Source organism: Falco naumanni, chromosome 16, assembly GCF_017639655.2.
Source record: "Falco naumanni isolate bFalNau1 chromosome 16, bFalNau1.pat, whole genome shotgun sequence".
Classification (NCBI taxonomy): Eukaryota; Metazoa; Chordata; class Aves; order Falconiformes; family Falconidae; genus Falco; species Falco naumanni.
This window is the reverse complement of record NC_054069.1, coordinates 6432431-6445476: the sequence shown is the minus strand read 5'-3', so window position 1 is coordinate 6445476 and position 13046 is coordinate 6432431. Positions and strand designations below refer to the sequence as shown.

At 40.2% G+C, this 13046-nt stretch overlaps 1 protein-coding gene across 3 annotated transcripts in view; it reads left to right on the top strand.

The window, feature by feature from the left end:
- The window catches only part of SIK2 (salt inducible kinase 2), a 55336-nt gene that overhangs the window by 11129 nt on the left and 31161 nt on the right, over positions 1 to 13046 (top strand). For all 3 annotated transcript variants that reach the window (XM_040615867.1, XM_040615866.1, XM_040615869.1), the window contains exons 3-4: positions 1986 to 2049; positions 11827 to 11988. In XM_040615867.1, the coding sequence (XP_040471801.1) occupies positions 1986 to 2049; positions 11827 to 11988 (226 nt within the window). The remainder of the gene's footprint in view (positions 1 to 1985; positions 2050 to 11826; positions 11989 to 13046) is intronic.

Sequence of the window (13046 nt, the reverse complement as noted above, 5' to 3'; positions counted from 1 at the left end):
TTGTTCTACTGACTAAAGACCAAGATCCCAGTTTAGACTGATTTAGCTTTAATTTCACCTGATGGGAGAGACTGGCGCTTGCTCTTTTAAAATGTCGATTTCACTGAGTAGAGGCGGACCATAGCGAGTTAAATTTCAAATAGCTTGAGTAATATCTGCCACAGTTCCTTCTGAACTAATGACAAAACACAAAAATAGTAGAGGAGAGTCTGAGAACAATGAAATGAAGCCTGGAGATCAGCAAGATCACTTGAAGAGGAGGGCAATTGTTAGGTGGTGCTTACAGCTTTACTACTAAGGAATTGGCTTATTAGAAATGCATTTGGTAGATAGGTGAGTTGACTTTTCAAAAAGCCTTCAGTCAAACTGTCTCACTAGTTTGCTTGTGTAGTGTGTCCATAACTGCACTGTGTCCACGCTACAAGTTTCTGGATTGTCTCATGTCAAGGAACGGCTGAGGATTATCGAAGTTAGGTAATGAAGCTAGCAATCTTGGCTTGATTAAAAATGGTTCCATCTCTACGTAATCCACAGGCTGTTGCAGCTTTCTGTCTCCAAATGCTGGTTTAAAACAGACTTTCCAAACTGTTTTGCCTTCAGATACAGACATTTCAGTCATAATATGCTTAGCTGTTGTAGAATTAAACAAGGGTGCAGGAGTGACTGAAGAACTGCCGTCTTGTTCTGTCTGCTGGCTTGTCAGTTTTTGGTAATTCTGCTGTTTTTATAACTATCTATATATCTTTCAGGATTTGCCTTTTTTTTTTTTCTTTTTTTTTTTAAAAAAAGCATTCCTCTAAAAAGTTTACTTGTGAACAGTCTCCTCGGACCTTTAAGCTTGTGCATAAATGCAAAAATCAAATTCAGGAAGGTCTTGTCCACAGACAGCTCAGGCTGAACTATTTTACTGTGGCTATTGAAATAGGCCCAAAATGTCTTAAGTGTTGAAATTGTATTGTACTGCAGGGAAGTCCCAAATTACTCTTTTATTTTGAAGTAGAGGATTTTTCACTTTCAGTGTATCTTTTGATTATGCTGTTTGTACAACGCATTCCTGAGTAGCTGTTTAAGCAACTGAGTAGATCATTAGAAAGAAAGCTGCCAGATAACTGACTGGGCTGCCTTTTCCCAGCTTATATCATGGAAGTACGGAATTTTGAATTGTTGGGTGAAATCTTTTGTTCAAGGCCACGAACAACCGTTCATGGAAAAGTTTTGAAGTCTTCCCCTTACCCTCTTTTTTTCCTGTTTATCTCTATTCCTTCCGGCCTCCCATATTTTTGAACTGTGAGTAGTTCTTGTAAGAGGAAGGCTGAAGCTTACCAGAAGAAGTAGACGATGCTTAAAGCTTGATGGTTGTTTTTTTTTTTTTACTCTCCCCACCAGATGATATAGTGAGGATGTGACAGTTTTGTAGCTGTACTATCCAACCGTACAATGGGATTCTGTGATTGTGGTACTTTTACCTGAATTTTGCCAGGTTTCAAGACTGATGTTCACTTGGTTTTCTTTTTTTTTTTTTTTTTTTCTTTCTGTAACTGGAGAACTGTTGGTAACAGAGGTCAGTATTATCCCAGTCTTCTTTTGCAAGCATCAGCCCATCAGCATGTTAGAAAAGTTGAGCAAGGGAATTACTTTAGGCTAATTCCTTAAAGGAAAGTCTTTTAACTAGCTGCTGAGGATACAGTAATTTTGTATTAGTTGCCTGTGGCTGGGAATCCTGTCCACCACCACCTCTGTACGGTGGCTTTATGAAGTATTTAAACCTTATCCTTGTGCTTAGCATGCAAGTGCTCCCCTTGAACTTGTTGAGGTAATTTGGAAAAAAAAAAAAATGAAGTGAAAGATTGAGATAACTGTATGTGCAAGGCAAAGACTTTCACGTCTTTATCAGAAGAGAACCATGAAAAGAAGTATCCGCTGGGGGGGTGTTTGCTTTTTGCTCTTCCCGCAAACAATCTCATGTGTGATTTCTCCATCAACAGGTGATGGAGACCAAAAGCATGTTGTACCTTGTGACAGAATTTGCCAAAAATGGAGAAATTTTCGGTAAGCAAGAGAATATTCTCATGTTCAACATTTTAACGTTAACTTCTGAAGTTTGTTAATTGTATTTATCTTGCCCGAGGTTCCCTTTCAATGTAGTATGTTGCTTTCCTTTGTCACGAGATGTGCGATGACTGTCACTGTTTCTCATTTTGGAACTAAAACTTTAGGGAAAGCTGTTCCAGCGTATGCTAACTTAAGAAAAAAGTTAAAAACTACTGATGGAGTGAATAGTAAAAGTGATTCCACGCTCCTGAGGCTTACATTCTAGTATTGAAAGAGGTTCCTGCACACTCTCTTCCTTCCTGATTGTGGTAACGGCCGCAGTAATAAAATCTTCTGTGCCTGTGTAACACAGACGTGGTTATGGCAGCCAGGTTGTAGCCTTTCAGCTCTCCATCAGTGTAGCTTGGGTAAATGTCATAACTTTCAAGAAGTCAGGCTTACGCGTCTGCTGTGCCGTTATTGGTTACCTCTAGGATGTTTTGTCTTCTATAATTGTGCGGTGCCTACGCATCCCAAGTTACAGTTCTGAGATTTTTCTAAGGTATTGAGGCTAGGGTAGCAGTGAAGTCCCTTCAAGGAGGGACAGGCTGAATTTTCCCCAGAACGAGCTATATGTTGCGGTGCTCCTTTTTAGGCCACAAAGAAGAAATATGTGACATTAAGTAGTTCAAATGCATTTCATTTTGACCTGTGTTAGCGCCTTTAACTTTAAAATGTGCATTAGCAGTCAAAGTCCTTTTTCAGCTCCTGCATAGCTGATGAAATATTTGTGTGAGCCAGTGTTCTTTTGACCAAAGACGAGCTTGCTGCTCATAAACTCATTTGACATAGTTTACAACCTGCAGAATAGCAAGGCAGTGTTCTAGTAAGGCTGGGATGATAAAAATACCAAGACGATAACTCCCATTTCTGTATACAGCGTGTTAGCGTAGGTCTGTTTTGGGGTCTGGTAACCTTTGAATATCTTGTGCCTTTCTCAGGAATGTGGGTTTTGTTGCTTTGGGTTTGGTTTTTGTGTTGTGGTGTTTTTTTTTCTTAAGGAACAGCATGATTTGCTTTACACTGAATACCATCTGGAAACACTGAGTAAGAAGAAAGGGGATTCTGTGTTTCTCACCTTCTAAGCTGCTTCTCAAACCAGTGCTAATCTTGAAGCCCAGCCATGAAGCTACAACTGTGCTTGGGTTTTTTCCTTCTGAAATCTTTTCATCTTGATACTTGCCTTGGGAACTACAACACTGGAGGCTGTTTATCTTGCAAGATTTGTATGCAGACTTGCCTAAGCCAAAAATCTATCTAAAAATTACCTTTATTCCTACATCAGGTTAAGTTCGTGTGTCTTGTGTAATTTTAAGGTTTCATATATGAAACATTCTCAGTACTCAGTCAAGATTCTATAACAACGTATTGCATTTACATGACCAGAAGGTTTTTTAGCTGCTGCTTTATGTGAGAAAGTTAGGTGGCCATAGGGGAAGACAAATTAACAGAAGGCAAAAAATACAGAAGTTGAATCAGCGTGGCTGAAGATTCTCAAAGCAGCTTGGATGGTAACTCTTTTTGCCTTCTTGTCTTGGCTTTTATATGTATCGCTTCCTGTAAAACTTTGACTTAATCTCTCTGTTCGTTCTGAAGAAGCAAAAGCTTTTTAGGCTCTGAGACCTTCCCTGTGTGCAGATACTTTAATGTGTGTTTCAGGCAGAGTTTAGCTAATTCTCTTAGACCTTGTTTGCTCTTAAAAGTAATTAAGAAATCTTTCTGGGTCCATTATTAGACATTTAGTATTTCTGTGCAGGCTTTTCTAAATTATTTTTTCCTGATCTATTGGAATGACTTCTCAGAGGGGCTTTTGCAATTAAGGATGAGATATTCTGCGGTTGTATTTGCCACCGTTACATGTTTTTGGAGGAGGAAGCAGAGTGGAAGTAATGACAGAAACGTGTTAGAATTTCAGAGGGGAAAAAAAGTCTTGTCTGAGAGCCTGCAGAAAAGACAGACAGTGAGCTACAACAGTAAGTGCTAGGTGAAGAGCAAATGATTGCTGTCTAGTAATAACAAATTTGTTTAAAGTTTGAATGGTACCCAGGGCAATGAGTTTATTTTCCGTGAATGAGTCTAGCATATCCTAGTAGGGTAACGGAAGAAAGGAATAGAAAAATAGGAGAGGAGCAGAAATAGTCTCAAAGGTAAAAAAGATCTTTTTACCTGGAATATTCCGTATATAGCAGGTACTGTTGCTTTGTTTAGGAATTGGACTGCGGTGTTCAAGTAACAACCTTTCTTGGTTAAGAGCTGATTTCACGAGTTCTGTGCTTGATATCCAGGCAGTTGGAGTTCTCACATGCGTTTTCATTGCAATAACAAAACCGGAGCTGCTGAGAGTTTCTCTGAAACTGTCAGCATCACCACGCAGAATGAACTTGGGGGCAATGAATAGAGTTTGGCATGTAGAGGGCCCTGGTGATTGGAGTGCAGTAGAGATGGAGCCTGGCTGAACTTTATTTTTTTTTTTTACACTGGAGGGCAGGGGGATGGATTGCATGGAAACAGAACTCAAATGTTCAGAGTTCTGTCTTCTTGTCTGGGTTATCTTTTCCCACCTTTAAGTCCTTATCATTAGGCTGCTTGTGTCAAAAGCAGGATGTCATGTCCAGGGCAACTTTGATGTAACTGGAAGGTAAAAAAAAAGTAAGGTAGTATTTTAAAAACCAAAAAAGTAGAAAGGTGACTCGCAAGCTTTTCCTCTTTCCTGTCCTGATCCTTCTTTGAGTATATTGAATTTGCTATGTTGAGTCTAACAATGTGTGTGAAATAAAGTCTCCCTTTTACAACATGTAGTTTCCAAACAGCACAAATAGTGGGATTCTCTTCTGGAGTCCTGTACCCAAGTGTCTTCAACGTTTTGAACATTTTGCCACGCATAATCCTGCTTTTGGGGGGGACTTTCATTTTCTGTTAGAAACCTGTGGAACCCACTATTTATTTAGTTAATCAGTCTCCTGGCAGCATTTAAGTATTGTGCTTTGTTTTGTTCCTTGACTAACCTTTGCATTTGGGGGGGGGTCTTAAAAAACAACTGACAAAAAACTCACTCTAGGTTTGTGGCATGGAGCAGCTTATTTAAATTTTTACTCAAAAGCTGCTGAGGTGGGAGAAGTATGATGAGAAAGACAAACTTGAGTCTGGTGGGGCTGATCTTCCTTCCTGTTCCTCTGTAATCAGTGAGGAGTGAGAGGCCTCTCCAGGGGCTGGTTCAGAGCTTTGACTCACCCTCCAGAGGAGCCTCTTTTTTCCTCTCCGAGTACAGGAGGAGCTGAGAGAGAGATTAGACTCCCTGGGTTGAAGTTAGCCTTTGTGATAGCTCTTCTGAGTGACTTTGCTATTCAGCGATGTACAAAATTTGTGAGAGTTTATAGAAGTCCTTTTTCTATCTTCCTCTTGAATAAGATACTTTAAAGAAGGTAGCATGCTCTTAAAGATGGTTGTCAGTAGTTGGTAACTGGTAAATGTTCTCTTAATGCCATGTCAGGCTTTCAAGTTCACTGTGAGTAGCCTGGTATTAAACCTCATTGAGTCTTTTCAGCTCTGCTAAACCATCATTTCATAGTGCTGACTGGTGGTTCATGGGCAGGATTATTTTCAGCCCCTGTACTAACATTCTTCGCTGTGGTCATAGCTTCAGTGAAATTTTGTATACTCAACAGCAGTTCTGAATTTGCCTTTTGTCAGTTAATGTCATTGCAATAAATAATGTGTTTAGCCTAGGCACTTACAATGCTGTTACATTTTAGATTTGTTTTTTTTTTTTAAGGTCTTTAGATGTAATAAAACGTTTGAATTAAAAAGATTTCAGTTGTGCTTAAATCCTTTACGGGTCTACAAAGTTTCTAATGAGCGGTTTCCACTGTGTTTTTAGAAGTCCTTTCACAGCCACGGTCTTGTAACCTTCAGCACCCCTCACCTGAAGTCTCTACCACAGGTGGGATGCAGATTATCTGTTAGCTAAACTAACCACAGGGAACCTGTTCTGAAGGGCTAATTCTCTAGCTCCTCATCAGTGACTGTTCCCATTACAAGGCTCCAGACTGGGCAGCAGGAAGATATTAAGCCTAAAACTAACGTAATTGTTCAGCAAGGGGAAAGGGAATATCCAACTTTCAGTTACGGTTCTTTCTACCCCCTCTTGCTTGCAGTCTTGACATACTACATGTGCATTTTAAAAGCAGTAAACATGACCAAACTACCAGCTTGTGTGATTTATGTCTAGCTTAACAATTGTAAGTATTTAAAGGAATGTGTTGCTTTTGGCTGAAGTTTGGGAGCAGTTATTTTGATCTTGTCCTTCGGTTTCCTCATGTGGCTTCCCACTGGGTTTTAGTGTGAAAGTATCAAACAAGTAAGTGATGATAAGCACAACTTCTTCATCTAGCACTCTAGTGCAGGATCTGACACATGACTAGGTGACTATACCTATGTATGCACTTTTCTGGCACTTCACATTTCTTGTGTGAAATAGAAAAAGGAAGGAGAGAAAGACTAAGGAACAGTTCAGAGGCAAATATTCCAACTGCCAGGCATGTGCCTGGGAAGAACAGCTTAACTGCATTTGCATACTCACTGTGGTATCTTACACCTCATAGCAGAGTTTCCGGATTGTTTAGGTGTTCCTTACAACCTTCAGTCTGTTTTGCCATTGGACGGTAGGTTGGGAGGACCCTGCTGCCTAGAGAACCACCAGGGAAGAATGGGATACTGTTGGGCTGTATTGTTGTGCTAATAGTCCTGCTCTTACAGAGGCATCTCTCTGCTTTACCGTGAAGAGCCATAAGATTATCCTGAGGTTTCCAAAAACATTCACAATGGAAACGAAATGTTTATTTCTTTTGCCGGATGCCAGCCAGGGCATCCACCACCCGCTTTAAAAAATTACTTTTGTGGAGTGATAGTAATGCACAGAAATGCAAAATAAGCTCCTTTAGCCGGTTCTGTTCATGCTCGGCCTCCCTTGTCCTAGAGGGTACCTTAGGACTTAAGTCTGTTTTTGCAAGAGGCTCTTGTGCATTCACAGTGGGTACCCAGTGGCTGTGTGGGAAATAGATCAGCCCAGGCGGTCTGGTGGGTCTCATCATCTACAAATGCAAAATCAAACATCCACGAGAAGTAGATCTCAAAGTAAATCTTTTTTTTTTTTTTTTTTTTTAAATAGCAAAGCACTGAACTTACAGAGAGGCTGGTAAATGTTTGGAAGAACATTTCTTAAGCAAAACAGCAGCTAGATGTGAAAACACTCCTCCATTAAATATATGTAGTAACTAGTAATGCAAAGTGTGCTATAGTTGTGCAAATGAAGATGTAACAATGCTATTACAATTTTATTGATACTTTTCTGAGTGCTTCTCTTGGAAACATGCAGTAACTGATGCACAGTTTAACCAAAGTGACCTTAGTTCTGTACTGGATTTTGTTCTACTCATTGGGGAGCCGAAGTAGTGTTCTTTTGTCCTTAAACCACATTTTACTGAGAATGAGATTCCCTTCGTAACTAGTCCTTCGTGATATTGCAGTGTCCCAGCTCAGACTATACAGAAAGACAGTCTTACAAGTTTTCTAGAGTATTTTCAGAATAAACACTAAGCCTTAAGGAGACGTGTTTTATTGTAAAATGCTCTGTGCTTTCAACGTCAGCTTCTCAGCATCTTGTGCCTCTTCTAAGTGGAAGTGTCTCCAGAAACGCTCCTACATGAAGGAGACATTCAGACATCTCTTTGATTTCTTAGAGTATTAGTATTTAAATATGTCTGTACCTGTAAGAGCCTAGTTTTACCTAGCAGTTTGTCCTGGACAATATCATACATGTTTTAAGCAGAGATCCAAAAAGCTGGACTGGAATGAGCTTGAGCAGCTATCTGCTGTGTCCCACGCTTGGCAGGATCAGCCACACCATTCTTGGAAATCTCCTTAGAGGGAGAGATTCAGTAACCCAGATAAAGCTATTCAGGATGTGAGTTTTTTTAACTATAAATATTCTTTCTAATGTTTAATATACATTTCTTTAGCTGAAATTCTGATTATTACTGCTTCTGTTAACAGGCATTCATAAAACTAGAAATACAGTGTGTCCCCTAATAAGGGATTATTTGCTCGTTACTAAATTTGAACTGGATGAGCCATGTCTTCACTGCCTTACACTGAACCGGGTTGCTGAAGCGTTGGGGTTGGAAAGGTTTTGTAGAGAATGTCTAGTCCAGCCCTGCAGCTCAAAGCAGGGTCAACCAGAGCAGGTTGCTCAGGACCGTGGATGGAAACTACAATCTCTAGCCAACCTGTTCTAGCATTTGACCACCTGCCCAGAAAAAAAACCACCTTTTTCTTAGGTTTAAATTGAATTTCCTGTGTTTCAGTTAGTTCCCACTGTTTTTTACCCTTTTGCTGGGTGCTTTTGCTGAGAAGAGTCTGGCCTGGTGATCTTCCTCCTGTCGAGTATTTACACACCTAAGATTCCCCCCTGCAGCTTGCCTTCCCCAGGCTGAACACCTGCAGCACTCTCAGCCTCCCCTTGTACAAGCACTTCAGTCCCTTAATCATCTTCATTATCCTTTGCTGTACTCACTTCGGTGTGTACGTGCCTCTTGAACAGAGCCTTAACGTCCCAAATTTTAAAACACGTACAGATACCCACCTGAAAAAAGGGCCGTATTTTAAATGGAAAGCATTGACCACTGGGTTTGGCAGCCAGTGTCTCTGGAGTCATATGAGGTAAATACCATCTTAGTCTTTCAGTTGCCCACTAAACAAGTGCACTTTGGACTACTGAAAAGGCTGGATGGGAGGCTGCCTTGTGACAAAGGTCCTGCTGCTTTCTGCTGGGGATCCAGCTGAATCTAAGATAACTTCTGGTTTCTATTTTATTATAGAAAAATGAAAAAAAACCCTCTCGTAGAAACATCTAACCAGAAGGCGTGACACGAGGCTAAGATTTGTCAAAGGATACGTTTATGAAAGCACGGGTAGCTTTGCTGTTTCAGTCTTGCAAGGTACAACAGGATGCTTTCCTCTACGTATCCGCAATAAAAACTGCGGGTTGTGGTCCTTAGCTCCAGAGATGTATAGATAGACGCACATATTCAAACGGTGTCCAGATTCTAGCAGTTGTGGCAGAACGTCTCCAGCAAGTTTCAGCTGTCTCGAAGTGGTTTCTGTAACCTGGGGGCTGGCACGCTGCCTGTATCCCAGCCTTTCCTATTTGCAAGCTAGTTAATGCACAAACAGCATCCTTGCACATACCATCACCCGTTTAGATAGGCTGTGGTATGTTTTACTTCTCCAGGAAAGCAGTGTGTTTCAGAATAAATGACCTCTTCTGTGCAGACTGCTAGATTGGTGGAATATTTAAGGCCAAGGTGGTTTGGAAGCTTGAAATATAAAGTCCTGACAGGCTAAAGCCGTTAAAGCAAATGACAGCTTGGATTAATTAACTTGTTTGCTGCATTGCTAACAAATGATGGATTAACAGTTTAAAGAGCTGGCTTGCATTCAGTGTAATTTAGTTTGTGCCTTTGATATCTGACTTCACTTTTATTGTATGATTTGTCAGTCACTTTGTGACTGAATGATATTTAGCTTGCAAATATTATGTTCTCCCCTTACTGCTAGGCTTTTGTTTGTTCTTCTGCATTGCCAAGTTAAACCAGCTGAAAGCGTGTTAAGGCTTAGGTAGGTTAGAAGATCTGAGGATAGTTTTAAGATCCGCAGGTTCCAGAGATCAGGTCTAATGTGCTTTGCTCAAAAATGCCTTTTGAGGGATGCTGAAATGCGTATGCTGCAACTGAGGTCTCTAGGCTGCCGCTTCAGGTGGTTCAGGAAGCCACCTTTGTGCTCGCAGAATGTGCTTGGGAGGCAGTAGCAGCAGCGCGTGAAATCATTTCAATCCCACCGCAAGTGAAACAAAAATTAAGTTGCCTCGGTAATGGGATGTAGACCTTTCTCCTAAATGATCCCCCTATAAAACATCTTTGAAATAAGCTTGTTTTACTAAGCGTATTAAGAAGATGGTGTATTAAGGCTTGCATTTGTTTATTTAAATCATACAAGTGAAAATATAATTCAGAAGTCGTTTGGATTATCAAGATGATACTGTCTGGAGCACTTAATGACGGTGCAGTCTAGTGACCCAGGTGGCAGTGGAGAACTCTCCGTGTGTAAGAACGGAAGGTCAATGAAGTGGTCAGGTTTATACAGTCTGACAACAAATACTTTCTTTTTCACGTTTGTCTGAATATTTGCAAAAATCCTCGTGGTTGGTGGGTGGGTCTGTGCCCCCCTCTTCCTGAACAACATATTTCTTTGTCCTTATCTGTAGTAACAATGAAGCAGAAGTACACCATGGGGGAAGTTTCACTGGACACGTGTTTTCAGGTTTTACATTGTGCTTAATGGGAGCTGCTTGGGTCCTCTCTGCATATCATAAAGAAAGCAGAAGAGCTCAAATAAAAACATTGCAAGCACCTATAAAGCCTGTCAATGGTATTTTATTAAAGATAAAACAACCACAACTTAACAAAGCCAGGTATTCTGCTTTGGCATTGTATTGGGCAAGATGATCCTTTTTGGATTACTGAGGTTACCTGACTAGCTCAGAAGAGATGATTAATCATTTTACTTACGGATTTTGTCAGAGATTCTTCTAAACAAACAGAAGTGTAGGCTCAAAACCTCCATTACGTCACGTTCACTTTTCAACTTGCCGAAGCAGCTGTTTTAACCTGTTAACTGAATTCAGACAGAAATGTTGGTGTCAGCTGGTCTATAAATGATGATTCCTGTTCGTGGGGCTTTCTCTATACGTGGTAATTAGGAGGGTCTGGCGGCAGCTTCAGCAGTTTAGTTCTTGTTCGCTGTTTTTTGTTTAACTTCACTACGAGTTGTGATGCAGCAAGCGGTTGGAGATTGCTCCATGTGTACATATGCTCAGCCCTTGCCTGTGGTAACTGTATACAATATATATATGCGTTTGCTGCACTTTGGCCATTAACTGCATTCTTTGTAGGATGCTGAAGGCAATTCTGAAACCATCCTAACAGTTGATTCTTTGATTTTATGCCTTGTAAGAGAAAGAATAGAATTGGCTGTAGAAGCTGTTTCTGTCAAGGCTCACACAGCTGCTGCTTTGCTTGTTTTTGTTCCTGAGGATAAATGAAGTCTTCGGGTTCAGAGCTATCATTTGTTTCAGGGCTAACGTTAGTTTTCACAACATAATCAAATATGAAAATAAAATGTTCTTTCTGCTTGCGATGCGATGAAGACAAAAGAGAGGTCTTGTGGATACCCTGTGTGGGTACTTGTTTTATTTCTAGAGAAAAAATACTTAAGAGCTACCACGCAGCCTCTGTTGAGGCTTCAGAGGGAGAAGTGTGGCATGAAGTCTGTGTGAACTGGTAAGGGGCTAAAGCTTAAAGTACCCCATGATGGTGAAGCCAGTTATTCCATGTATTCCCCACTCCACAGGAGTTGTGCTATATGGAAATATTTATCAGAATAGTCAGGCAACTATAAAAGAACAGAGAGTAGACTTTCATTACTCAGCAGTGTGGGTTTTTGTTGTTTGGTTTTTTTTTCATTCTTTTGGAGGGGAGGAGAGGAGAATAATGGGTTGGAAACGGATCAGCTGAAATGCTTTTTGAGTTTCCTAGTGCTAATTATTTGAGAGGAATCATTTTTAGTTTCAGGGTTGTTGCTTGCTGCCTAATCCATTTAAACCTGCTTGTTTTTTAACAGATTACCTCGCCAGCCATGGCCGTCTAAGTGAGTCTGAGGCCAGGCGCAAATTCTGGCAAATCCTCTCAGCAGTGGAGTATTGCCATGGTCGAAAGATTGTTCACCGTGACCTGAAGGCTGAAAATCTTTTGCTTGACAACAACATGAACATCAAAATAGCAGGTACTCAGAACGTAGATGGTAGTCAGTTACACCTTATTTCTATGAAGTTGCCGCTACCCAATTTATCCTGCTGTGCTTAAGGTACAAAAAATCAGAGTGGTAACACATGTAATATTTTTGCATTATGGATGTCATAGTACATGTAGCTGAAATAATTCCTAGATTAGCTCTATTATACTTCCAGGAAAAAGGAAATAATTTTTAGAGTTATAGCCATTTTTTGTGGGTGTCATAACATGTCTATAATGCTGCCAGATGTTCAGGTTAAAACAGAGTTAATCAAATAACTTCTTTCAACATTAGAAGAACTCAAAATGGAAGCTTATTGATTTTTTTCGTTTTGCATGCATGATTTCATTTTAATTATAAATTTAGACACAGCAGATGTTGCTAGCAATGGAAATCATTTTGGCAGTTGTCAACTCATTACAATTTCACGAATCCTTCCATACTGACTTTAGCCCAGCGACACTTGAAATGGGAAAGCTAGATGACATCTTGACTTGGAGGACTGTTGAACTTCAGTCATCAGTAGTATGGGAGCAGGAAAAGAAGGCCAGCTGCTGTAAAAGCTGGTTTGTCTAGGAGTAAGCTTGCTAGGTCTGAGAAGAAAGTGTGAACAGATCGCCAATCAGGCTGAGAAAGGTAAAGTGATAAAATATTTCTGAGTTGTAGATCACTGCTGGATTGTTTTACCCTTGAATTTCCTCTGGCATTTCTGAAATGGATGAACTGCAAAAGTATCTTGATCTCTTGTGCTTTCTGTAAGGATAAAATTACAGAAAAGTGTTAAATGTGCCAGCAGCTCTCTAAAGGTGCGCTCCTTTTTGTCTACTGAGTACAGAGACAGTGTCCTTATATTTTTAAAGGAAAACACCTGTTTTAACTGGTTAACATCTGTATCGCAAAGTTTCACCCTTTCTCTGCAATACTACAGCAAACATTGGGAAGGCTAGGTAATTACTTCTGGGGATTAACTTCACCTTTAGGAAATATCTTTTAAATCTTTTCAAGTCGTGTTTATCAGAATGCGGAATCTATACCATCTTTTAAAATCA